A 25,826-nucleotide genomic window follows, 5' to 3' on the forward strand; every position below is an offset into this window, starting at 1 on the left:
GCCACGGACAAGACCAGCCGGAGGACCCTGGGCAGCACAGGGCTCGTGCTGGGTGTCCTGGGGCCAAGACTACACCAGAAACTGGCTCCTAGGATACCTGCATCTGCAGATTCCCGGGCAAAATTCTGTCACCTCTCCCTGCATCAGACCGGTTTTCTCCCCATTTTAGTGATGAAGAAATTAGGGCTCAGAGAGGGATAGGGCCTCACCCAAGGCAGCACAGCCAATCACCACTCCAGCACACTCGAATCTATGAGCTGCCACTCGCTGCCGGGGCACTCTGGAGCCATCTTGCATACCACAGAATGTGGGAGTGGTGTCCTCTCCACCTGTATCAAGAGCCGAAGGAACTTTCTGGAAAGGCTTCCAAGACTAGTCTGTCTTTCCTACTGGCACCTGAGAGATCCTGGTGGAGCCAGCCAGGCAGAACACATTGTTTCTGAGACCTGTGCATGTTCCTAGCAAAGGTGATTTCCACGCTGGGGAGAGTTCTCTGTGGACCCCCCAGAGACGACAGCCACGGGCGAGGTAGAAAGTGGCCCTTTGCAGGGGAGGGGGGTGGCCGCTGTCAGGACGGTTTGTGTTAGTGGCTGGGGGATTTGACGCCTTGTTCTGAGTTTTCCTTCCCCCCGGTGTCTGTGTGGGCCTTCACCCCTCCCATTTAAAGATGCTTCAGAAAGCTAACCGTGTTGCCTTGGCAACACCAGCATCAGCATCTTTTGATGGAACAGCCCTGCGGAGAATGGGGTCTGGTCCACGCCATGTCCGGCAGAAATGTGCTACTTTCTTGTGTCAGGTTGACGTGTGGTTGTGCAGCTGAGGCTCTCGGGTGTCCCGGGGGCAGGGCGGTCTAACGGCCTTCAGCACATGACACATTCCTGCCCTACCATACGTACGGGGCCGTGCTGAGTCTCCTTTGTCTGCGATGTGGGGAACCTGGGCTCTGGTTCACGGGGAAGTCATAAGAGTTCAACGTGACGGTGGACAGCCCAGCACATTCGTTCATGCATTTATTCATTCCTTCATGCGTTCATTTGATCACACAGCAAATGTGTGGTGCGGGGCTGCCTGGGCCAAGGCCTGGTGGGTAATGCGGGTGGAGCAGTGAACAAGCAGACGTCCACGCTCCTGTACTCGCAGCTGAGCAGGCTAGAGGCAGAGACTGGCAAAACCTAATTTAAACCTAATTTTAAAAAAAATAGTTTAAAAGAGCAAACTAACAAATTAACTAATGCATTCTTGCAAATAAAGATAATAATCAGGAGGCAGAAATAAGAGAATTACAGAGTCCAACTTAGGTTCAGGGAAGACCCCTCTGAAGATATAATTAAATTGAGGACTAATCAGGTGAGAGAGAGGCAGCCAGGTGCAGAGGTGTGGGAGGAGCAGCTCCACTAATGGGAACAGCAGGTGCAAAGGCCCTGGGGTGCTCATGAGCTTGGCTAATTTGAAGAACCTCAGGAGGCCAGCGTGGCTGGAGCCCAGTGAGCAAGTGGGAGGATGCACCTTCCAAACACCTCCATCTAAGACCAAGCCCAACCCAATGCCCTCCAAGAGCTGGATCCAGTCACCTCTCTGCCTCCTCCCTGTGGAGCTGGGACAAATTCCTACCCCTCTCTGGACCTCAGTTTCCCAGTCAGTAAAATACAGGAGAGGGATCACCAATCACCCCCACCCAAAAGTCACCCAAATCCTGTTATTGTATCAATCCAGGTCAAGGGCTATTGCATCCACTGCTCTGAGCTGGGCGCCCCTGGGAGAGTCAGAAGGTGGAAGAGAAAATAAATGGGGAGTTAAGAGTGTCTCCTACATGGGGTCGAGACTTGGGTGGGAACAACAGGCGTGGCCTGTGTGCCTCCTCCGTGCTAACTCTACACACCCCATCTCATTGAATCCTAGGAAGTTCTTTTATCACCCTCATTTTACAGATGTGGGAACTGAGGCTCAGAGAAGGGAAGTGCCTAGCCTGAAGTCACACTGTGAGTTAGGGTACAGGCTAAGCCGCTGTAGAATTCAGTGGATTAATTATTAATATATCTCTGCCATGCTTGTCTGCTGCTGAGCAATCCATGGCTGGTGCGTAGCTCTGCCATCCGCAACTGCAGCTTTCTTTTCTGGGGCCAGGCTCACTGCACCCAAAGGTGCCATCTCCTGATTGCAGGAAGGGAAACGGGACACCCAGCACAGCCCACCCCTGCAGCACCTACCCTCCCGCCCAGCCTCGTCTCTTGCCTGGACGATCCCAGCAGCCTCCCAACAGGGCACCATCTTTAGGTTTGCTCCCTGTTGTCCATGTCACTCCCCCTGCCTGGAGTCTTCAGTGGCTCCCTAGTACCTTGAGAGTAAAGTCTAACGCTCTGTCCGTCTCCAGCCCACCTCTGCTCCAGGGGTTCTCAGTATGGGGCTCGGAGGCTTCAGGCCTGAGTGTCCCTTCTGAAGAAAGGGTCTCAGATGACCATCAGTTGTCCTGAGGGAAACGTCCATCTCCACATGAACTTTATGTCCCCATGGCACTGAGTGCAGCGCCCCGCCTGCTGCGGCTGCTCTAGGTATGTGGTTTACTGGTTCAGCCCCCTGGTTCTGGGGAGAGCTGAGCCCAAATCCCGCTTCTGCCGCTTAGAGGGATAACAACAGACCCTCTAAAACCCCTGTGCGGGATTCGCCAATTGCAAGGCACCCAGGACAGGGTCTGTGCACGGTAAGTTCTCTCGAATTCTTTCTCCGTGCCAAGCACCACACAAAGAGCTTCCCTTAGCTTATCCATGGCAGCCCCATCGTGACCCTATTGGATAGGTGATATTGTCGTCACCCCCTTTACAGGTGGAGAAAAGGGAAGTCACCTGGCCAAAATCACATAGTGAGGGGTCACAGAGGTGGCTTTGGAGGCACATCGCCTGCTCCAGAGTGTGTTTTACCTTGATCTTGTGACCAAGGTTAAAGAAAGATCATTAAACCCATAAGCAGTTGCTGAGTTCAAGCTGGCCATGCTTGAAACTCACACAAGGTAAAGGCTCCGTGTCCCCACTGGTCCCTCCTGGGAGTGAACTGGAGCCTGGGGGTAGGGGACGGGACCCTCCTGGCTTCTGACTTCCTGACTCTCCTGCCCTGGTGACAGCACGTGTGGCCACGGGCCTGCCGCCCTGGCTCTTTTCTGAGTAGGATTGAACTTTCTTTTTGTCAACTTCCTGGGCCTCCCGCACTGTGCCCTGGGTGGGGCAGGGACAGGGACAGGCCAGGATTTCTGATTCTGATCTGGGAGCCTGGCAGGCCCCTTCCCTCAGCTGTCACCTGCCCCCCACATCCAGTGTCTGGGACAGTGTCAGGGTCACAGTCGCCCAGTCTGTGTCCACAAATCACAGAGGCCTGGACCAGCCTCATCTCTCTCTGGGCCTCACTTTCCTCATCTGTGAAATGGGGGTGAGCAGCCCAGCCCTGCTCGCTTCGCAAGGTTGCCACAAGACTCAAAGAGGAGTGTCCCTTCCCACAACAAGTAGTTGCTGAGTCCCTACTATGTGCCAGGAACTGTGTGCTAGGCGCTGGGGACACGGCCAAGAACAAAACCGACTGACGTCTGCTCTAAGGTTTGGGGTAGGTGAGAAGAGGCAGAAATTTAACATAAATTAACCCAACAACAAAAGCACAGTGAACGTGACAGGGGAACTAGAAGGTGCTATTGGAGCAAGGACACCAACACAGTTGGGGAAGGCATCCTTGAAGGACGAGGAGGAGTTAGATGATGAAGAAGAAGAAGGTTCTAGGCAGAGGGGACGGCAGGTGCAAAGGCCTGGGGTTGGGGGGACGGAGCTTCAGGCAGCTCAGACGGGGACAGAGGGGAAGAGGCCCGAGCCCTGGCAGGGGTAGGGGAGGCAGGGCCAGACCGAGACGAGTAACACAAGGGGACAGAGCCAACACAGGACGGGTGCGTGGGGTGGCCCAGAGCCTGCCGGCTTCCCTGTCCCCTGACGTGAGTGTGTAACCTGGAACAAGTTACTTCCCTTCCCAAAAACTAGCTTTTCGTTCCCAGTGAAATAGCACCGCGATACCCATCCTGCCAGGGATTTTGAAGATTAGAGAAAATGTATCCTCTCCATAAATGGTGGTCACTGTTTTGCTCAATGCAGCCTGCGGCATTTCTGGGGTTTCCCCTTATCTCCTGTTTCTTGACTATTTGTCATCGCTGAAACTTGCTTGGTAGCAGACAGGTGGAACTCTACCCCAAAGGTTTTGGGAAGAGTTCTAAACTGAGAAAAGCCAATCTGTGCATTTGTTCTTTTCCTGTCTTTCGGGAAAGAACCCCAGGGTTCCATAGGAACCTAGTTTGAGAACAACTAGCCCAACAGAAAGGTAAAAGTGTCTAGCAAACCTGACATCTTTGCAATGGGCTGTGATGAGAATGACAGAAACTAAAAAGCATAAAACCCTTTAACTAGAAATGTCAAGAGGAAAATGGATTAATAGTGGCAAATTCATACCATAGAAGGGAGTATTCATTGGGAAGGAGTGCTCGGGCAGCTTTTGGGGTGCTAGGAATATTTGTCTCTTGACCTGGGTGAGAGCTACACATGTTCAGTTTGTGAAAATTCATCAAGCTGTACCTTTATTTGTGCACTTTTCTCTGTATGTTTCTCTATATGTAGGTATGTTGGGGGATTATACATATACAAATAGACTGTAATCACAAACAAAGCCACTTGGGAAAAGTAAGAGTTTGGAAAAAAATTTGGCAATGGCTAAAACATTATATATGCCTTTATCCTTGAATGCAGTAATCTTCATTTCTAGGAATCTACCCTGAATATACATAACATATGCAACAAGGTTATTCTTTGTGGCTTCATTTGTATAAACAAAAGATTGGAATCACCCAAAGAATAAAGTCTATTACATCCATTTCTGCACATCAAACTACCTCGATCTTAGTAGCAAAAAACACCCACCATGTATCTCACTATGCTCATGGATTCCTTGGGTCAGTTCAGGTTTGTCTCTGCTCTGTGGTAGCTGAGCCTCAGCCTGGGTACCCGTAGCATACTTACCTTGTATTCACTTTGAGTCTCACCAGACCCACAAATGCATTGTAGGTCCTCCCAAATTCTATGCTCATGGGGCACTGTGGACACTACGTGTGCTCAGTGGACACCCATATTACATGTATGTCCTCTGCTCACATGCATGCTCCATTTCCCATCGGACTTCACCTCCAATACCAACTTCAAAGATGAAGTTAAGAATTTCAAAATGGTAACAGCTGAGCATTAAACCAAGCGAGGAGCCCTTCCGAGCATGGGGCCCTACACCCAAGGTAAGGGTGTCGTGGAAGCGCGTGGCAGGCATCACAAACGTGCTGATAGGGTGACAAGGAAGGGGTGGACATGTGTCCCCTGCAGAGGCACGTGCTCCACCATCAAATCACACGTCACTTACAAAACACAAGTTCAAGGAAAATCATTAAGAATCTCAAGACTACAGCAACGCATTCAAACAAGTGCACGACCCTCTGAGCAGCGGGCCCGAGAGATGGAACAGATCACGCGCCAGGAAGCTGGTGGTTCCAGGCCAATCAGGCAGAAGCCGCATGGCCTCTTTTGATGTAGCACAGTACATCACATTATAACAGCATCGCTTCCACTATATTCCACTGATCAAAGCAGGGAGTGGGGGGTACGCGGTTGTTATAGACCGCCACCTGTTGACAGGAAGAGTGTTGATGAACGTACAGCCTGTTAAAAAAACCACACAGACACACACACGCACCATCATGTGTGCTCATACAGAGGTCGTGTTTCCCAGACTCCCATGATATAAAGGTATGGCATGTGACTATGTTCTGGGCGATGACATGTATGAAGAAATGCCATGTGTAGAAAAATGGGAAAGCTGCTTAAGTGGAGATGACCCAACCAGGAGCTGGACCCCTTTGCCACCTCCCTTTCCTTTTACCTGAGGTGCAGGTGTGATGGCTGGAGCTCCAGCAGCTTGGGCCATGAGGTGAGCTTGAGGACCGAAGCTGCAGTGGGGTCATAGGGCAGGATGGTGGGAAGAGCATGGATTTCTTTTGATCACGGAACTCCCACTCCAGCCCTGGCCCCCCGACACAAGAGACAAACAAACTTTTATCTTCCTTAAGCCACTGTTCTTTGGGACTTAAAATCTTAACTCATACATATTTTTCCCCAGGGACTTGGTAAGAGACATAAGATCCCAAAAAGGAATCCAGAATACTGCCTGGTGCTAACGTGACTTTTTGTGACTCTTTTTAAAAAGTATTTTTAAAGAAAAAAAAGCTTTTTTTTTTTTTTTTAAATTACCATTCTAGCTCTGCACCACTGGTGATATGATCTCATAACTCAAATCTAATCAGGTCATTCTTATATTAAAAACCCCTTCCATGGCTGCCACTGCCACCTGACTCCAGAGGAAAAAAGAAAGCCCCGGAGGCTGGTCCCTCCCTCACCTCTTGCATGGCTAGGTGGCTAGGGATTGTTTTCTATTCTTGAGGACAGCCTGCCCGTGCATGAGACAGCACAGAGAGAAAAGCAGCCAGAGATGTATCTGAAGGTATTTTAGAGTCCTAGATCAAGCTGTACCTGAAGGTAGATCACTGTGGACTTTCAGCTCCTTAAACCAATGAAAGTCCAGTTTTGCTCAAGTGACTCTGAATTGGGTTTCTGTCACTTGCAGCTTAAAGAGACCTTAGTGGCACAAGAGCATGGCTGTGATGGGTTTCAGAAGTGAGCAGAGGATGTCCAGGGGTGTGTGTGGGGGGGAGGTGATGTTTCCCAAGGCTTAGCAACTGAGCAACCTACACTGGACAACCGTTCTCTTCTTTCCTACAAATCACAGACAGACCAGAGCTGCAGAGCCCCTGCTCCGAGACAGCACCTTCCTCTAAGTCACACCCGAGGGGGCGTGTACTGTGTTAGCTGTGCTCTCTATCTTGACTGTGCCGGTGGTTTCACGGGTGTGTACATATGTTAAAATTGACCCAACGGTTTACTTCAGGTATGTGCAGTTTCTCACATGTCAACTTGACCTCAATAAAGCTGTTTTTTTAAAAAAAAGTTAATAAATTAAACATTAGACAAAATACAAGTTATTATTCTCTCTCTGTACCCAAATCTCCTCAGACGTAGCATCTACCAGACCGAGAGGCCAGCATTTACAGTCGAGGAGATGCGATACTTCATTGAATCCTCACAACTCGGCAAGTAATCATCCCTGTTCTTAAATGAGAAAACGAGGGGAAGTGACTTGGCCCGATTTGTCCATCCTGCGACCCCTGCTTAATAAACACCTCACAGAGCTCTAGGAATTGATCCCACGTGGCACAGGCATGAGGATTAGCAAATGATGACTGCCAATAATCCATGTGATATATATTCTTTTTTATTATTATTATTGAAGTCATTTAACCTCGGGGAAGAAACAATTAACCAGACCTACTTTCTGATGGGGTACAGAGAACAGGCCCACGGCGGCCCATAGGCTGTAAAAACAGCTGACAGATTCAATCATGCACAGCCACCCGATGTCTGTGTGACCTTACGCAGAGTGCGTGGCCCCTCTGTGCTTTGGGTCCCGCTCTGTAGCAAGCCGGTAATGCTACTGCCTCGTTGTTGGAGGATTGATCAATAAATAGTTGTTAGTGGCACAGACCCAGGCTGGAGACAGTTTGCCTCTGGATTCATTGTGCATCTGCAGTCAGCTGTGGGCGCTGGCCTCGCTCCCATGCTGTGGCCTGGCTGTAGGCAAGAATAATGGAGGTGGGTGGTCTACCTGGCCTCTCGTGCCCCAGCAGTCTGGCCGGGGCTTGCTCACATGGGGCTCTCAGCGTCCCAGGTACTGCAAGAGAACAAGCCCCAATGCACAAGTTCTTTTCAAGCCTCGGCTTTTTCCCACTGGCCAAAACAAGTGGCGTGGCCAAGCCCAGTTCAAGGGATGGAAAAAGATAAGGTCTTGCTGAGAGAAGTTGCAAAGTCTCATTGCAAAGGGGTGAGCCTACAGGAATGGGAGGAATTTGAGACGGTGGTTGCAAAATACCTACCTCAGTTTGTTTTTCTGCCATGTCAAGAAGCCTGGGGAGCCACTCAAAAGAGTCAGAGGTAGAACAATTTGTGCAACAAAATAAATAAAGTTGTACTGGATTACAACCCAAAGTAAAGATAAATATATGTGAGTCCATACTGATATAAATAAATGATTAAATAAATAAATAGAAGAGATCTTTCATGCAGAAGCATTCCAAATAATTTATGAAGATACTCCACCCTAAGGGAGAGGTGGAACATCTCCTTAAGTGTGGGCTGCACATAGCAACCGTCTTCCAGAGAGTACAGCACGGACAGAAAGGAAAAAAGAATGAGTTGACATGGAGAGATGCCAGGATCAATCAAACGGAGAAAACTGCCAGTGATCAAAGCCAACATCCACAGCGATAAGCCATATTGACAGTATGTACCCCTGATATAACGTGATGCGAGCGGCACTCTACCTCCATGGTCTTCCTCCCCAAACACATCACCCCTGTCTAATCACAAGAAAATCATCAGAAAAATCCCACTGAGCTCAGGAGTTCAAGACCAGCCTGAGCAAAAGTAAGACCCCATCTCTACTAAAAATAGAAAAATTAGCCTGTAACTGAGGGACGTGTTATTAATACAAAATACTTGACCAGTAATCCTCAAAACTGTCAAGTTCATCAAAAACAAGGAAAGTCTAAGACACTGTCACAACCAAAATGAGCCTAGACATAATAACTACTAAATGTATTGTGGCGTCCTAGGTAGGATATGGGAATAAAAAGGGACATTAGGGAAAAACTGAGCAAATCTGAATGACCTTTTCAGTTAATAATGATACAATGTTGGTCCATTAATTGTGACATACGTATCATACTAATATGAGATGTTAATAATAGGGAAAACTGGGTGTGGGGTATATAGACACTCTCTGTAGTACCTTTGCAATAATTCTTAAATCTAAAACTGTCCTAAAATAAAAGGCTTATTTTAAAAAAGAAGTCTGGGATGGGTCAGTCCAGAGCTGGTCCAGTCTCCACTATATCATCAATGTTCCAGGTTCCTTTAGCCTCATGTTGCTTCAATCTCATTACCATACTGCTTCATCTTCAAGGTCACTTCTTGATCCAAGATGGCTGCTGGGGCTCCAGCTATAATGCCTGAGTCCCATGTAGGAAAAAGGAGAAAGAAAAGTAAATAGGCTTTCCTCCCAGCTGAATCAGCCTCCTCTAAGGGTATTCCCCAGAAGCCTCACCTAACAGCTTCCACTCACTGGCCACCAGTAAAAAAGTGGTGCAAGAGAGGCTGGGTACATTGCCATTAGGAATAAAATCAAGGCTTGGTTAAAATAAAAAAAGGAGAGAAAGGAATTGCATAGACAACTAGCAGTCTATTACTAGGTGCTATTGCAATTCCATTTTAGAGATGAGCAAACTGAGGCTCAGAGAGGTTGAATCCATAGTCTGAGGACTAGACAAGAAAGAAGACAGATTTGAAGTCAGGAATCGTGATTCTTAAGCCTGCAGCCCTGACCATTAAGCTATGCAGACATATCATCAATATAACATTAATTTAATGACATGGATGGTGTTGCTTTGCTAAACCTGAATGGCCACTAGCAGGGAGAATGTGGGACACTCCGCTGTGATGCATTTGGTTTTGGCTCGTCACGCACATCCACCAGCTCCGTGTGCCGAAGATGACTTTGTTCTCCCACCACTTGGCTCTGTTTCACCCACGGTGCAATTTCCTCCCGCCCCCTCCTTCGGCATCACTTGGCCTCCATTTAGCAGGAATTCATCTTTACATAGCAAAGCCACCTCTGCCCTTTTCTCATCACCTGGAGCCGGTTACAGAGGTAAACCATAGTGGGCAAGATCATAGGCTCGCTGTTGACCTCGTTGCAAGTTACTTAACCTCTCTGTGCCTTGACTTCCTGGCCTGTGGGTGGGGATGCCAATCGACTCTATTTCGATTGAGTCGTTGTTGTTGTTGTGTTAAATGAAGAACTGGTGAAAAGTGCGGTGCCTGGCCCATAGTTCTTAACAAATGCTAATCTTTGGTGCCAGTGTGATTCCAAGTCCAAATACAAGCTCAGGTAGGCCTCACCTGTGGTCATGCAGATGATTCATGATGTGAATTACTCTTTTAGGATTATAATCAAAAAGAAATATGATTAAATTTAAAAAATTAATTTATTTTAAAAAATTAAAAAAATTCTTACGGAGAACTCATTAACCATCACCTCCAATATATCCCCAGATACCAGCTCACATTTAGAGCACAAAGCACCAGTTTTTCATATCTGGCTCAGACTCTAGCTCCACCATGAACTTGCGGCGTGACTTTGCACAAGTCCCTGTCCCTCTAGAGGATCAGTTTGCTCAGCCCCTTTACTGGCTGTTGATGGTACTACCAGGGCCAAATGTGACAATTACTTGGGAAAGGAATCTGTGAGCTGTGACGTGCTTGGGGATATGAGGTTTATCTGGGGCCAGCAGGCCCAGTTGATAATTAGAAACAAGCTTCCTAACCCAGGAACTTTTCCTCCCAGGGCTGCGATTGGCAGGGCCCAGGTCTCCTGGGTTTGTCCTAAACCTGTTGTGTGGCTTTAAATAAAGCCCCTCCTCTCTCTGGTCCTCAATTTCTCCATCTGCTTACTGAGGTCGCTCCTGCTTCCATCCCACACAGAGAGGTTAAGTGACTTGCCCAAGGTCACACAGCAGTAGGGCGTGGAGAACCAGTTCTCTTTCTGCTCTTAACGGCCCCGCAGCTGGCTGCATGAACGGAGGACCCCTGCTCCCTTCCACAGTCAGCCCTCGACCCCCAACAATGCTCTGTCTCCCCGTCACCACGTCGGGCAAGGAGCATCAGATGACAAACACCAGAAAGTGACTGACCAAGGAGCCCAGCAGTGAATGTATGGGAAAGTATTCCCAGGCTGGGGGGAGAGCAAACCGCCAGTGTGAGCACTTCTCCAGGAAGGACGGGGAAGCGCAGCTCTGGGGCGCTCAGTGGCAGTCTGTGGCTTCCTCCTCCGGGGTGCTGGCCAGGAATGACGCGTCTCCAGCCACTCTGCCTGTGTGCCCTCCTTCAAGCTGCAAATTCCCAAGTGCCACTCTTGCCTGCCCAGCCTGCAGTCAGGCGCCTGTTCACACCAGCCAGGCGGCTGTGGTCAGAGGATGGTGTGCGTGACCCAGACATGGCCGGGGGGACGTCACAGTGATGTCAACCCGGTTCGTGTCCAGGACACACCTTCCCACCTCCAGGCGTGTGCGCAAGCTGTTGCCGTCCCTCTCGAGGGAAGTAGGAGGTAGTTCCCAGAAGCGGGAACACACATAAATGCATGCTTTCATTTCCCCACGCCTGCCTGTGGGTTTACGATTTATAAGCTGTGATGCTTGGGGTGGATGCAGGGCCAGGGCATTGAAGGGAAAAGAACTAATTTAGTTTTCCCTGAAATATACACAGGCCCGGCCCAGCCTACAAACATTTTCTCCAAGGACACCAAACTTCCTCCCCCTGGGAGGCTCTGTCCTGTTTGCTCTGCCGGCAGGCATGGCCAAGCTCACACGCTAGGAACGGTGACATGATGAGGGTGATACGACCAGCTGACAGTTTTCTGAGACACTCTGCTAGGTATCTGACCTGCATCTCTCACGTTATGGCAGGTATCATTAATGGCCCCGTGTTACAGGTGAGAAAACTGGGACTCAGAGAGCTTAAGTGACTGATCTAAGGTCACACAGCTAGTAAGAAGCAGAGCCAGAATTTGAATCCTAAAATAGCCAACTGGGAGAGCTACAAGGGCCCCCCAGACACACCTAGGATCATTAGCAGATGGGGAAACTGAGGCCCGTGAAGAGGAAGAGGTTAAGGACATGCAAGAGTTTCACTCGTGTTACTCACTGACCACCTGGAGGAAAGCACCCCACTCCCGTTTTAGAGATGCGGACACCGCAGCTCGGCAAGAGTGGGGAGTCCCTCGACTGGGTCCCACAGCTGGTGGGTGGCAGAGGTGAAACTCTACCTAAGCCTGGGCTTTCTCCTCTCTCCCCTGGGGCCTGGCTCCTGCACCCTTGGGCTGTGCTCTGCTGCGGGGGCAAGGGCTCTGCCTCCCTCCCGACCGGCAGGGAGCCTGCCCGAACTCGCTGCCTGGGAGCGCAGGGCACTCCGTGGGGGGCCAGGAGCCAGCTCTTTGGGAGGCTAGTGCCTCCCCGGAGGAGGGTTTGGCAGAGGAGCAGGCACTGCCGCCTCCTAGGAGACGACAGCCTGGGGCTGGCAGGGCCGCCAGGGCCGAGGCAGCTTCTGCCTGATGCTGCCTCCCTGCAGGAACCAGCTTCAAGTTCTGTCTAGTCTCCGGGCCTCAGTTTCCCCATCTGTGCATGAGGGGGTTGGACTCAATGGATGCTAAGGACCCTTGTAGCTCTGACATTGCGTAGGATTCTAGGATGACTGTATTGGTCATTCATTGCTGTGCAAGAAATTAGCACACACTTAGTGACTTAACACAACACTCGTTCATTATCTTACAGCTTCTGCAGGTCAGAAGTCTTGGCGTGAAATAACTGGCTTCTCTGCTCAGGGTCTCACTAGGCTGAAATGGAGGTGTCGGCTGGGCTGTGTTCTTTGGTGGAGGCTCAGGGTCACTTCTAAATTCACTCAGGTTGGCAGCAAAGCCTGGCTCCTCCTGGCTGCTGAGGCACACATGTCCTTGCCACCTGGGGGCCGGGAGCTACTCTCAGCTCCTAGGGGCCACTTCAGGTCCTAGCCATCCTCCGTGCTCCCACTTCTCTCACACCCCACGTCCAGGACATCCCCGGTTGGCTCCTCCTTCAGGGCCACAATTCACCCACTCCTCACCCTCTACTGCCTCCATCCCAGTCCCAGTCCTTCATCTCCCGCTAGGACTATTGCAGTAGCCTACCCTTACTGCCCCGTAGCCTGTTCACCACTTGGGAGTTGGGGGTGGAGGGAGTGTGAAAATACAAGTCAGACCCTGTCCCACCTCTGCTCGGACCCCTCCCATGGGTCCTCAGAGTAAAACCAATGTCCTCACCATGACATACTTGGCCCTATGCCATCCAGCCTCACCCAGCCCCCACCCAGCCCTCTCCCCTCACTCTCTCCACTCCCTCCACGCTGTTCCCCAAACACACCAGGCACACGCCACCTCTGTTCCCTCTGCCTAGAACGCTCTTCCCTGCAGATATCCCTTGCCTCCTTCCAGCCTCTACTGAAATGTCCCCTAGTCAGTGAAGCCTGCCCTGCCTACTCTGTTTAAAAGCGCAATCTCTGCTTTGAATAATATTAAACACACACTTAACCACGAGGCCCAGCAATTCCACTCCCCAGTACTTACCCAAGAGAAATGAAAATATATGTCCACATAAAGAGTTGCTCACAAATATTCCTAGCAGCTTTCTTGGTAATAGCCCCAAAAATGGAATCAATCCGGATGCCCATGAACAAGTTGAATGAATAAACAAAATATGGTACCACCGTGCCACGGAATACCACTCAGCAGTAGAAAGGAACGAACCAGAGATACACACAACACGGGCGATTCTCAACTGTATTATGCGGAGTGAGAGAAGCCAGATTCCGTTTAGAACTCTGGAAAAGACAAAACTAAGCTACAGTGAACAAAAACTGCCCAGTGGCTTCCCAGGTGGGGGGTGGGTGGAAGTCAGGGGCTGACGGCAAAGGGGCATGAAGGGACATCGCCGGGGACAGAAATATTCCAGCACATGTTTGTAGTGGTGGATACACAGAGTCATACAGCTGTCAAACTCACTGAACTACATACCTGTGACAGGTCGATTTTATTGTGTATCGATTATACCTCAATTTAAAAAGGGGAAAAAAAAAAAAAACCCTGCCTTTTCTGCTTCGTTTTTCTATGGCATTTTCACTCTCCGGTGTGTATTATTTGTGTCTCCACTGGAATGTCAACTCCACGAGGGCAGGAATTTTTATTTCTTTTGTTCTCTGCTGTATCTTCTGTGCCTGGAAGAGTACTTGGCACATAGTAGGTGCTCAGTGAATGTGTGATGAATGAATGAACTCAGTCCCTACGGGCTCAGAGTTCATGGGTGGGGCCGGCTGTTTGGAAGTGTCCAGACACCCACCCGGAGGTTGCAAGACAAACACGACACGGGAGGGCCCGTGAGACTGTGGGAAGTCGTCATTCCGTCCGGGGCTGTGTCATCGCTCAGGCATTTGCACGACGCCATTCCAGGGGCTGTGTCATGCCCACCACTAACTTGGCGGCCGGCCCAGCCCAGAACCCGATGCCCATTGGCCGGTTTCCTGTGGGTGCGTGTGTGTGGAAACCAAAATACTACCGAGGCGGGCGGGGCCGCAAAACCAAGCTGGGCAGAGCCCAAAATGTGGCCCAAGGTTGCCCGGGAGTGGTGGCCAGCTGGGACTACAAGCCTGACGTTGATCTCTCTGTTTCAGTTTTCTTGTCTACTGTCTTGCACTTAATTTTAATTCTATTTTTATTTTGTCTGCATAGATAATACAGTCGCAAAATTCAAAAGATACGAAAAGTAAAAAAGGAAACTTCCCTCCCAGCCCCAATCCCAGGACCAGCCAATGTGTCCGGTTCCCCACGTGATTCTCCAGGGAGATTTTGTGCCGGTGCAAGAGTGTACAGACAAGTGTCCCTGCTTCCCCGAGCAGTATCGCTCCATGCACGTCATTCTTCAACGTGCTTGGTTCCCCGGCCCGCATGTCTTGTGATCCCACAGCAAGTGCGCGTGGACGTCCATTTGAGGGCTCCATAGGGTTCCGTTGCTTCCTGGGCCCGGGCTTATTTAACCACTTCTCACTGATGGGCATTTCTGATTGCCCGCTGTTACCAACAACAGCGTAATAAATAACGCCACATGCTTAGTAGGGGGTATTTTTACATTTAAGTAGTTACCTGCCCATGTTGAAACGCTGAGAGAATAACATACTGAACATTTTTCTAAGCCTCGCTTCTAAGGAGAGCTTAGAAGCTGTGGCCCCACTGAGCCCGAGGTCCTGGGTGGCGACAGTGGGTGGGGACAGGGCCTCTGCTTTCACCACTGCCCTCCCCTGTTTTGCCAAGGGGAACACAGAGACTCAGGCAGGTAGTGACACACCTACCACGAGCACGACAAGTACCCCTGGGCCTTGGACCCCAGAGTGGGGAGGGCTGGGCCCTCTGTCCCCCCCGACCTCCCCAGCCATGTGACCTTGGGCACGTGGCTTCCCCTTTCTGAGACTGAGCTGGAGAAAACAGGAACGGTACGACTTCACAATGACACCCGCTCCCAGGAGCGAGCGCCCCTGGAGTACTTGGGTCTATACCCAGCACACAGTAGCGTTTGTTACGTTATTCTTCCAACAGTTTACATGTTTAAATATTGGCAACAAATTCAATTTTTAAAAACCTGCGCAATCCATATTAAAGGATTTGTCCTCGTGGCAAACACTGCGGTGGGGGCTGCCCGACAGGCTCCCAGTTCAGAAGTAGCAAAGGTGGGGTTTGAACCCAGGTTGCCTGGCTCCCGGCACCAAACCCTCTCAGAGACCCAGGCGCCGGCAGGGAAGGAGGGCACTATTTGGTAGGGACACACACATACACACACAGAGGAGGGGCAGGGCTGGGCCAGATCTGGACTCGAATTGTAACTGCAATGTGGCCTCGGTGAGGCAGCTGTCCTCTCTGAGCCTCAGTGTCCCCACCAGTAAAGTAGCTACCGTGCAGGGCCAAAATTAGAAACAAACCAAGAAAAAGCTTTGCAGGCTGCACGGGCTGTGGCCTGCCAAGGATTAAGGGATTTATCTGCCGGTGGACACCAAGGGAGGCAGGCTAGGTGGCATTCGACAGGTCAGGTTTCCCCGAAGAACCTTCCAGGCTTTCCTGGCCCAGCTGTCAGGTGGCCTTGTTCGCAGCCCAGCGCCAGGCTGGCAGGCTCCAGACAGGGCCCCTGGCTCCAGCTGGATGCCACAGGGAGGATGGGGGCCGAGCCTGGGGCTGGGCAAGGCTATTTTCAAACCCAGAAGGCCAGGGAGAGGGTCCCAGCTCCCTTCCTCCCCCGCAGGCCCTGTATGGCCTGGAGACTTCCTTTCCCATCTGAGAACCTCCCTAAAGAACACGAGTGCCTCACAGCTCAACTGGAGAAAACGAGGAACAGAAAGGAGAGCAATTTATCTGGGTCACCCAGCTAGAACTTGAACCCAGACCTAATTCCCAGCAGCCAGTGCTGTCCAGCACGCCATTCACTCATGCGCTTTCATGCATTCCTTCCTTCCTCCACCGATGCTTATGGAACACCGACTGTTCCCCGAGGCTGGGGACACAGCCTAGAGCAAGGCTAAGGCCCTGTGATAAGAAACAGATAATGTGGCCTCTGTTTTATATAAGCCAGGAGGTGGTGTGTGCTAGGAAGGAAAATAAACCAGTTCAGGGAAGTAGAGACTGCCAGATGCTGATGGCTCAGCTGGTGTGCGTGGGGGGGGCCTCGAGGTGGCAGGTGGGTTAGGAAAGCCCTCTCTGAGGAGGTGACCTATGGGCAGAGGCCGCAATGCAGTGAGAGAATGAGTCCCGTGGATATCTGGAGTGGGATTGATGCTGGCAAAGGAAACAGCAAGTGCAAAGGCCCTGAGGTAGGAATGTGTCTGGGGTGTTCCTGAAACAGCAAGGAGGCGGGGTGGCCACAGAAGAGCAGGTAAAGGAGAGCCTGGAGGGGTGACAGGGACCCAGATCATATGGTTCTTGTAGAACACACTTAGACCTCTGGGTTCCATTTCAGGCTGCCTGGAATGATAGACCCTCACATGGTTCAAAGGTTTCCACAGTCCCACATGATCTGACCCTTGTGTTTCAGGTCCATCCCCACTCACCTTTCTCTGTTTCTAGAATCTATTCTTCCCACCACAGGGCCTTTGCACATGCCCTCAATCTAGAATCCTTTTTCCACTCCTATCCCTTCTTCTCCTGCATAACTCCTACCTAACCTTCACATCTCAGCTTAAATATCTCAGGGTTCCCAGAGCCCCCTGGCCAGGTCAGCAGTCCTCCTTCTAGGATCTACTCCTAGTGGTCAAAAAATTATCAGCATGATCAGTCTGTCCACAACCTAGATGATGAACTTTCCAAAGGCAGGTGTTCTGATCCATTTTGTTCATTGCAATATCCTCAGGGTGTGACCAGTGCTTGGCACTTAGTAGGCCCTCAATAAATATGTGTTGCCTTCATGTACAAATAAATAGCACAAGTATTCTATAAAGATCATCTCACGTCATTCCATTTTATCCAGTTTACAGAGCCTCAGAGAGTGAGGTGACTTGACCAAGGTCAGACAGCAAGTATGGTTGAACCAGGACTGGAACCCAAGTTTTTCCAATCCCAAAGCTGGGAACTTTGCAGAATTCTTTACCTAGTACACAGAGGTAAATCGTTTGAAAGTCAGCCACAAGAATAATTCCTCCATGCCTGTACTCATGTCCCTTCGTAATGCGACTGAAAGATGGAGTCCATCTCTCCACCCCTTGAATCTAACTTGGCCATGTTGCTTGGGCTATTGGAACATTTGTAATCATGCCACAAGCAGAATTCAAAATGCATTGTGCATTTTTGTTTGTCCTTTCTTGCTGAACATGGAACCCTAAGATCGTCATGTGAGTGAGCCCAAGCTAGCCTCACCAGAGTGAACTCAGGCACTCCAGCAAACAGCCTGCCAACTGCTAGGCACATGAGGGAGACCCCCCCCCCCCAAGAGCCCCAGCCCCAGCTGACTGCACTTACATGAGTGAGCTTCCGGAAGACCCAAAGATCTGCCAGCCCAGCCCAGGGCAGATTGCTGATTCGCACAGGCTAGTAAGTTGTTTTAGGCCGCTGGGTTCAGGGTGACTCGTCACGCAGCAAAGCCTAGCTGAAACACATACCCGCTGGGCACACGCTCTGCTGGCAACACACAAACACAAGCACAAAGATGTGCCCAAATGGCCTTCCACTGAAAACCATCACACAGATGTTCACATGACCTTTACAGGCTACATACACACCCAGCCACCCCCCAACCCAAACACCCCTTTATTTAGACCGCCCTCCTGGCTGCTCACCTGTCAACATAAATGCCAGCCTGGGAATGGGCGAGTCAACGTTGTCCAAGCTCTATATTCCTGACACCACCCAGCCCAGGGCTGCGCATGGAAAAGGCACCCAAGAGACTTTTGTCAAATGAATGGATGAATAAAGTGAACGGCACAGAATGAGCCAGAGCTTGGCACCAGTAGGCACACAAGAGAAGACCAGCCAGGATGGGGTGGGGACAGGGCCTGGGAGCCTGCCTGTGGCAGGCACTGCCGTGTGTGGTTGGGAACTGGCCTCTGGAACCCAAGGGCAAGGGTTTGAACACTGCAGCTTCCTAGCTGTGTGACCCTGGCCTTGGACTCTCTTGCCCTTAGTTTCCCCAACTATGCAATTGGGATGAAAACATTAAATCCTCCCCAAAAGGTCTTTGGGAAGATTTAGTGGGATGATACGTGGAAGTTTTCTACATAGGCCTTGGCACATGGTGGCCGCTGTTTATTCCCCTTACCCATCAGGAGCTCCTCCCATGGCACCTCCTCTGGGAAGCCCCCTCCCACCTCCCGTTGCTCCCCTGCCATCCGCAGCCCCCTCTGTCCCACAGCCCTCATGAGACCCTTGAGGGATGGCAGCTCATTGCTACATACCCAGCACCCAGAACACAGCCCCAGACCACATGTTTAGGGAGTGATTGCAGAATGACTAAACGATCCCCATTTTACATATGAGTAAATCTGGCCTCCCCAAGGGCCTGAGATCCCCAGAGGAGCTCAGGGGTTCCCAGGTAAATGAAGCCTGGGAGTGGAGCTTCAGTTGTTTCCCCTCTTAGAGCCCCACGCGGACAGGAATATCACCTGTCTGGCTACTTTCCTGCTCAGGGCCCGGTACAGGTCCTGGCGCACAGTGGGTGCTCACGATGCTTCCCTTACAGGTTGGACTTGAGATTCCATTTTTACAGTTGACTCCAATTCTTAAAGGTGGGGGGTGAGGGGAGCCTTGTTAAAAAGCACTTGAAGGGTTTCAGGAAGGAAATTGAAAACAATAAATTATCTGCTATGTGTAATGTAAGTAAGTACAGGGAAAGTGAGGGTGTCAGAGAATTAAGGATGGGTTAAGAGGATACTAAGCAAATGAAAAAAGCAAAAAGCAGATAGTAACTCCGGGAAGAACAAAGAGTTAACACAAGAAAGGAAATATAAGCAAAATATGTGCCTTGGCTTATCAGGAAATGGTCATATAGTCATCATATAAATAACACTGAAGATTCACTTACAAATTGTGACAGATGTAGATTGAAAGGAGGAAGGATGAGTAAAAGCTAAGTCTTCCTTGATAATAATGATAAGAAGAAACAGTTATGACCATTCACCGGGTGATATACATTATTCTGGGCACTTTAGATCTTTGATACTCAGAACCATCCAGTAACCTAAATACTCTTATTACTCTCATTTTACAAATGAGAAAACTGAGGCACAAGGAGGTTAAGTCACTTGCCCGAGGTCATCTGGCCAGTAAGGGGAAGGGCAGGGATCCAAAGCCAGAAAATCAGTTCACAATCTCTAAAATTAATCAGGAAAACAGCAGGAAAAGCAAGGTATTTTAAAATATGGAGGAAAGTGCCAGAAGAAATAGTTTAAAAAGTTGAAAGTGGTGGCTTTCTGGGAGCAAGGCAGAGGCGGGGAATGAGAGGGGAAAGGAATAGTTTTTATTAGTGCTACCGGGTACTGAATTTATATATAACAGTTACATAGACATGTCCATGAAGGGGACAGGAATTGGGGACTAGGCAGAAGGGGCAGGAATTGAAGGGGAGGGACACAGGGGAATTGTTCATGGTGATGGCGCTGTTCTATATCCTGATTGGGGTTTGGGGTGCAGTATGAATTTGTCTAAACTCAGCCAATGGTACCTTTAAGATCTGTGTATTTCACTGTGTGTAAATTTTGCCTCCAGAAAAATAACTGTAAATAAATATTGAATTCTAGCTAATGACCTGCATGCTAAAGTTCTTTAAGGGAAGTTTACTGATGTTTGCAACTAACTTTGAAAATCTTCTTAAACAGGCCCCTGCAGCTACATTCCATCCTCTGCCAAAAGGGTAAACTGAGGTCAGAGGAAGTGCCTTTCCCAGGGCCCATCACACCTCATGACAGAAGTGAGCAGCCAGGTTGCCTGGCTCCCAAACCCAGGTGTATATAATTAGCTGGTGGGAAATGGATCAAGGAGCAGATCCCATCTCTGCCTAATTAGGAGCCAGGCAGCTGGGGCCAGGCTGGCCCGGGGAGCCCCGGGAGCCGGGGCAGCAGCTGCAGGCCCTCAGAAGGGCTAAAAAGCAGCGGCTGCTGCTCGCTACAGCTCACACTCCAACTGGAGGCAGAACAATAGAGGGGCTGTTTCAGCAGATCCCCGAGTTGGCAGGGTGGGAGCTGGCAGGGTAGGAGCGAGAGGGGGCGTGGCGAAAGCCCCCAGCCTGCTCCCTCCACAGATCCCTCCCAAGACCAAGTGGCACCTGTTAGGAAAGTTAGGGCTCATTCTGGCACCTTCCCCACTTCCAAGGTGCCGCCCTGCCCTCTTCCCAGCAGACCTGCTCGATGCCCTTTTCGGTTGTCTCCTGGGGACAGCTCTGATCTCAGAACAGAAGTCCCTGAATGTACCTACTTTACACTCTGTGACCATGTATATGCTTGCTGCGTAGTTGCCTGTTCTGTGTCCCCAGACTATGGCAGGGACAATATCTGTCTTACCCACTGCTGGGTACCCAGTAGGTGTTGAATAATAAAACGACTAGAAGCAAAGGCTGCCAAGATGAGGAAGAGAGGTGGGGTGGGGGTGTTGGGGGAATCAGGGATCTGGAATGCGCTGACTGGGAGGGGAGGGTGGCAGGCCAGGCTGTGACCTCGGGCTGTCTTGCAGACCTGCTGTGTGACAGCCCACAAGTCCCTACACCTCCCTGAGCTCAACATCCCACTCTGACAATATACCTGACCCTTGAAAAGCTACTTTGAGGATTCAGTGAGAGGATGAGCCCAGCACTGAAACCTCCTCCAGGAACAAGGGGTCACCCAGGAGTCCTGTGACCTGAACTTCAGTTTCTTTACATGTAAAATGCAGTCAGTCTATCCACTTTGTTTGGCTGCTGGGGGACTGTCAGGTCACAGCAAGGGGCAATGACTTGCACAGAACTCCAGCAGGGTTGCCTGAATGAGCTAGTCTTTGACACCTTCTAGGGGCACCAGCTCTGCAGAGCCTGCCTGGATTAGCACACACACACACACACACACACACACACACACACACACACACAGCATCCCTGGCTTGCTCCTGCATTGTCAACATGTCACCGCCCTACTCACACTTCAGCCTCCCCATCTGTGTCAGGAGGAGTAGACTTCAACACCATCCTCTTCTATAATCCAATTTCGCCTTCTTTCCCCAAACTGCCTAGGCCCACCGCAGGGCCCTGGGGGCTAATTGTGCACAGACAGACAGACAGACAGCTGGGCTGACCTGGATGTTTGTCAACAGCCCAACGGAAATCTCCTCTTTATGCTTAAAATAAAACCTACATCAAACCTGTCACCAGGGCCCCCATTAGAGCTTCCTGTTTCTGAGTGTCTCAGCCAAGGCAGCCTGCAAGAGAGGAAGTACCACCCAGACCCTCCCCACTCCCACCGTGGGGGGTGGGAGAGGCCACCCCAGGCTTTCGCCCTTTGTGTGCCCAGCTGGGGCCCTGGTGGGAAGGTGGAAGGAACTGAGACCTCAAAGCCCAGTGCCAGCCCCTCCCTCTTTCCCCAGCTATTGCAGTATAGCAGGAAGGGACCAGGTAACCACAGTGCCCCATCCCAAGGAGGGCTGTGCTGCCTAACTCTCCCACTGAGGCCCAGGAGGGAGACTGGCTTGTCCAGGATCACCAAGAGTTGGAAGCAAGGCCATTCATTTTCTGCCATCCAGCCCAAGTCCCTCTTCCTCCAAGAACTCCCACTTCCCGTCCCCACTCTATGGGCTATGTGACCTCGAGTTCAGGGTTTGCCTTCTCTAATCTTCTTTCCCTTTGAGAACTGGGCAGGGGATGGGGGGAGGATCCAAGCACCCCAGTCAGTCCTTCCCCTGGAGGTCCCCTTGCTGGTGCAGGGGAAAGATCCAAGCCTAGTCCCAGCTTTACCCCAACTCACTCTGCAGCTGTTTCCTCCTCTATGAAGGAGGCCTGCCAGCCTCCCAGGGGAGTTAGGAGCACACCCTCCCCCTGTGGGGCCCGTCTAAGGCCAGGCCAGTTGCTGACCTCCCACCAGATCTTGGAGTAAAGGATTACTAACTTCTGAAGGCCACACTCCAAGACTTCTCACACCCCTTCCCCTGCAAACAAGAAGAGTCTGAAGGCCCAGCCCTTGAGAAACAAGCACTCGTGTTTATTAACCAAGAGAAAGGCAGTCAGAGCAGTGAAGACTCCTAACCAGTCCCTCCTGTAGTCTACCTACCTAGACCAGCTGCCAAGGACCAGGAAAAACAGTAGATAAGCCCCCTCCTCCCTGCCCCCACCCCAGGGTACATTCCTGGGAACCAAGACCCACTGGGTAAGGAAGAGGAAGTCAGCAAAGGGCAGAGGCTAAGGAAGGAAAGAGGAAACAGAGTCACTGGCGAGACAGGCTTGGTGAGATGCGTTGGCCCCTCAGTATCGGTAGGGAGGGTGAAGCACCCCAAATGCAGCCCACAAGAGGAGCCAAGCAGGGGTACGTACACTCATGTCAAAAACCTTGTATGTGGGGGTGGGGGTGGGGTTCAAAGTCAAGAGCAATTCTCTCCAGGGTCAGTCCTTGCCAGAGGATGCTGGTCCAGCCTCTAAGCCTCCGCGGTCTACACCAAGTTCACAACGGGAACAGCCTCCGTCTGCCCAGATCCAGGGAATGGATGCAAGAGAGGTCGCGGGGCCGACTGCCTCCCTAGATCTGTGCTGCGGCGAAGTCCAAGTCCAGCGAAGGCCTAGCCCTCCGCGGCTGGGGTCTCCCGTGCCTGCCGTAACCCATACAGCCACTTAATGACGCGGGCGTTGCGCTCTACCACCGACACGCCGTAGGGGACGCGCTCGCGGGCCCGCTCCTCCACAGTAGCGGAGCTGCGGCGGGAGCAGCCTCCCTCCGAGCTGCCCGGCCCAGCACTGGGCCCGGCCAGGGACACGATGTCCGAGCTGGCCCGTGCCAGGTGGGCCACACCCAGTCCCCGTGCCTCCTCTGGGTCCAGGCCGCAGAAGTTAAAAAAGCGCTCAAGGTCGGCTGCTGCCCTGGAGAAGCGCTCGCTCAAGTCTGACTTGGAGCGTTGCAAACCCGGTGGCCGGGCCGGGCTGGAGGCGGCAGCAGCGCCCGGTGACGGGCAGGGCCGGGCAGGTGAGGCAGGCAAGGGGCGGACGTCCACTCGGCGGACCGCAGCCGTAGCAGGCGGCGGGCGAGGAGGGGTGGCTGGGGGTGCCTGGCGAGTTCCCTCTGCCCGTCCAGGAGTGCGGCTGGCCTCGGCAGGGGACACGGGGCTATCACACAAGTTGATGAGGCTGCTAAGAATGTCCAGGTCCAGCTGGGGCCGGCGGCCGGGGCCAGGCAGGGCTCGGCGGCTGGGCGTGAGCACTGTACGGCGAGTCCCGGGGCTAAAGAGCGGCTGTTTGGACAGCAGGGGCTGCACAGGTTCCTGGCGGGTGTTAGCCACATGCAGGCTCTTGACGTACTTGGCCTTGTCGGCCTCCAGGCGCTCCACAGCACTCGGTTTGCGGGCTCCACCGTCCGCTGGCCTCCGTAGCAGGTAGCCGGGGACCTTGGTGCGCAGGCGGAAAGGTAGGGCGGGGGCGGCGGGGGCTCCGGGGCTCAGCGTGTCCACAGGCATGGCTGTTACATACCCCGAGGGCTTCGGCCTGAGGAGACCGGGGAAATGAGGAGACAGAGGTCCAGGCAGCAAGCTGGCAGCTGGACGCCCGCAACGGCTGCAGTGAAGGAAAGAAAAGAGCGGCTGAGCGCGCTCAGACAAAGGCTCCGCCAGGGCTGAGCCAGGCGAAGACGCCTTCCCCATTATAAGGTGGAGACCACGCCCCTGCTTCACTGAGAGCCAATCAGCAGGAGAAAGCCGCAGCAGAAGGGCCCGGCCCCACCCACACCCCTTCCCTCCTACCCCGGGGACCAGACCCAGCTGAGGCAGAAGGAGAAAAGAGGTGCTAGAGAAGAAAGACCTGGGCGGCCTGAGCAGAAAAAGAGGGAAAAAAAAAAAAGGGGAGCAAAGCAGGCTCCGGGCTCTGAGCTCTGTGCAGGGCACCAGCCAGCTCAACCTGTCCTCTCAACGGCCCCATTTTTCGGATGGGGAAAGGACATCAGAGAGGACACCAACTCGCTTAAGCTAACCCAGCAAGTGGATGGTTGTGCCCCTTACTTCCAAGCAGGGAGGTGCTGGCACAGGGGTATTCTGGTTAAGTGACCAAGAGAAAGGGCTCGAGCACCACACCCCACCTGGATTGCCCACGGGAGCCTGGTACCATCTCCACCCCTCACCCACCCAGGCAGGAAGCTGTGCTGGGCCATCCACCCGCCTAGACATGCCAGGCCCCAGGCACAGGAGCAGAGCTTGTAGGGGAGGAGCAGAGAAAATCCCCACCTCCGCACCAGTGGAGTCCAGACACCCGTCAGCTTCCAGTACGGACCTGGATGGCCCACAGTGATGGACGGATGCCTGTCAGGTGGAAACGTAAGCCCTGAGCTATGCTATTCCGAGAGAAGCCGGAAATGCCCAAGATCACACAGCTCTGCTTGGAGGCATCCAGCAGAATCCTGATCTGCCAGCAGCCATGGGATGGGCACTAATAGGCAAGAGGGCTCTGCCTGGGTGCACAAGCATCCACACAGCTGCCCAAGTGTCACGGCCTGATGCCAGGCATCAGGCCAACCCTGTCCCTGTTTCCAAGGAAGGGCTGGGGCCACAAAGAGCCATCTCCACTCTCCAGGCTCCTTAGAGGTGGGAACTTTATCATTTGTAAAATGTTCCAAATATTCTCATCTGTAAAATGGAGTGAAGGGGGTACTTAGTCTAGGTATTCCCCAAAAAGGACTTGAAGTTCAAGCCACCTAGACCTGTGCTGTCCAATTCAACGGCCACTATCTGGATGTGGCTATTCAACCTTAACATTACATTTAAATTAAACACTTAAAATTCAGTTCCTGAATCACATAAGTCACATTTCAAGTTCTCAACAGCTGGCCAGTGGTCACTGTACTAGACATCACAGAATAGAGCATTTCCATCCAGGGCAGAAAGCTATATTGGACAACCCCATCTAGACATCCAGGAATCCAGGAAGGGGTGAGTCTGGATTGGGATGGACAGGATCCCTACTGTGTCCCATACATTTGATACCATCCTCTCCTATAATCTGCCACAAGCCTGTGGGTCACTGTTACCTCATTTTGCAGATGGAGAAACTGAGACTCAGAGAAGTAACTGCCCCAAGTCCCAGAATAGATAAATAAGGCACAAATTCATATGAAGCCTGCTCTGATCACACTAATTTCAATACTGCTGTTTCTCCACACAGCACTACCGATCCCCCCTCCCATTTCTTTTTTACTTATCCCCTGTTCAAGTACCATATAATCCATTCTATTATGTTTATGGTTGTTACATTCTTTGTTGTCCCCTACCCCCCTAAAATGTCAGCTCCATGAGGGCAGGGAGATTTGTCTGTTTTGTTCACTATGTATCAGTTTCAAGAT

The 25,826-nt window shown here is 51.6% G+C and overlaps 1 protein-coding gene across 5 annotated transcripts in view; it reads right to left on the reverse strand.

The window, feature by feature from the left end:
* The window catches only part of FAM110A (family with sequence similarity 110 member A), a 59,784-nt gene that overhangs the window by 25,383 nt on the left and 8,575 nt on the right, over positions 1 to 25,826 (reverse strand). For 2 of the 5 annotated variants that reach the window (XM_076011006.1, XM_012755173.3), the window contains one exon: positions 22,476 to 24,052. The exons of 1 other annotated variant lie outside the window; for it this stretch is intronic. In XM_076011006.1, the coding sequence (XP_075867121.1) occupies positions 23,068 to 23,955 (888 nt within the window). In that variant the 5' untranslated portion in view covers positions 23,956 to 24,052 and the 3' untranslated portion in view covers positions 22,476 to 23,067. Of the gene's footprint in view, positions 1 to 8,236; positions 9,179 to 22,475; positions 24,053 to 24,714; positions 24,790 to 25,826 lie in introns of those variants that run through there. 2 more of the 5 variants (XM_076011007.1, XR_012923726.1) reach the window with 2 other exon arrangements.

Source organism: Microcebus murinus, chromosome 16, assembly GCF_040939455.1.
Source record: "Microcebus murinus isolate Inina chromosome 16, M.murinus_Inina_mat1.0, whole genome shotgun sequence".
In the NCBI taxonomy this organism is placed as follows: Eukaryota; Metazoa; Chordata; class Mammalia; order Primates; family Cheirogaleidae; genus Microcebus; species Microcebus murinus.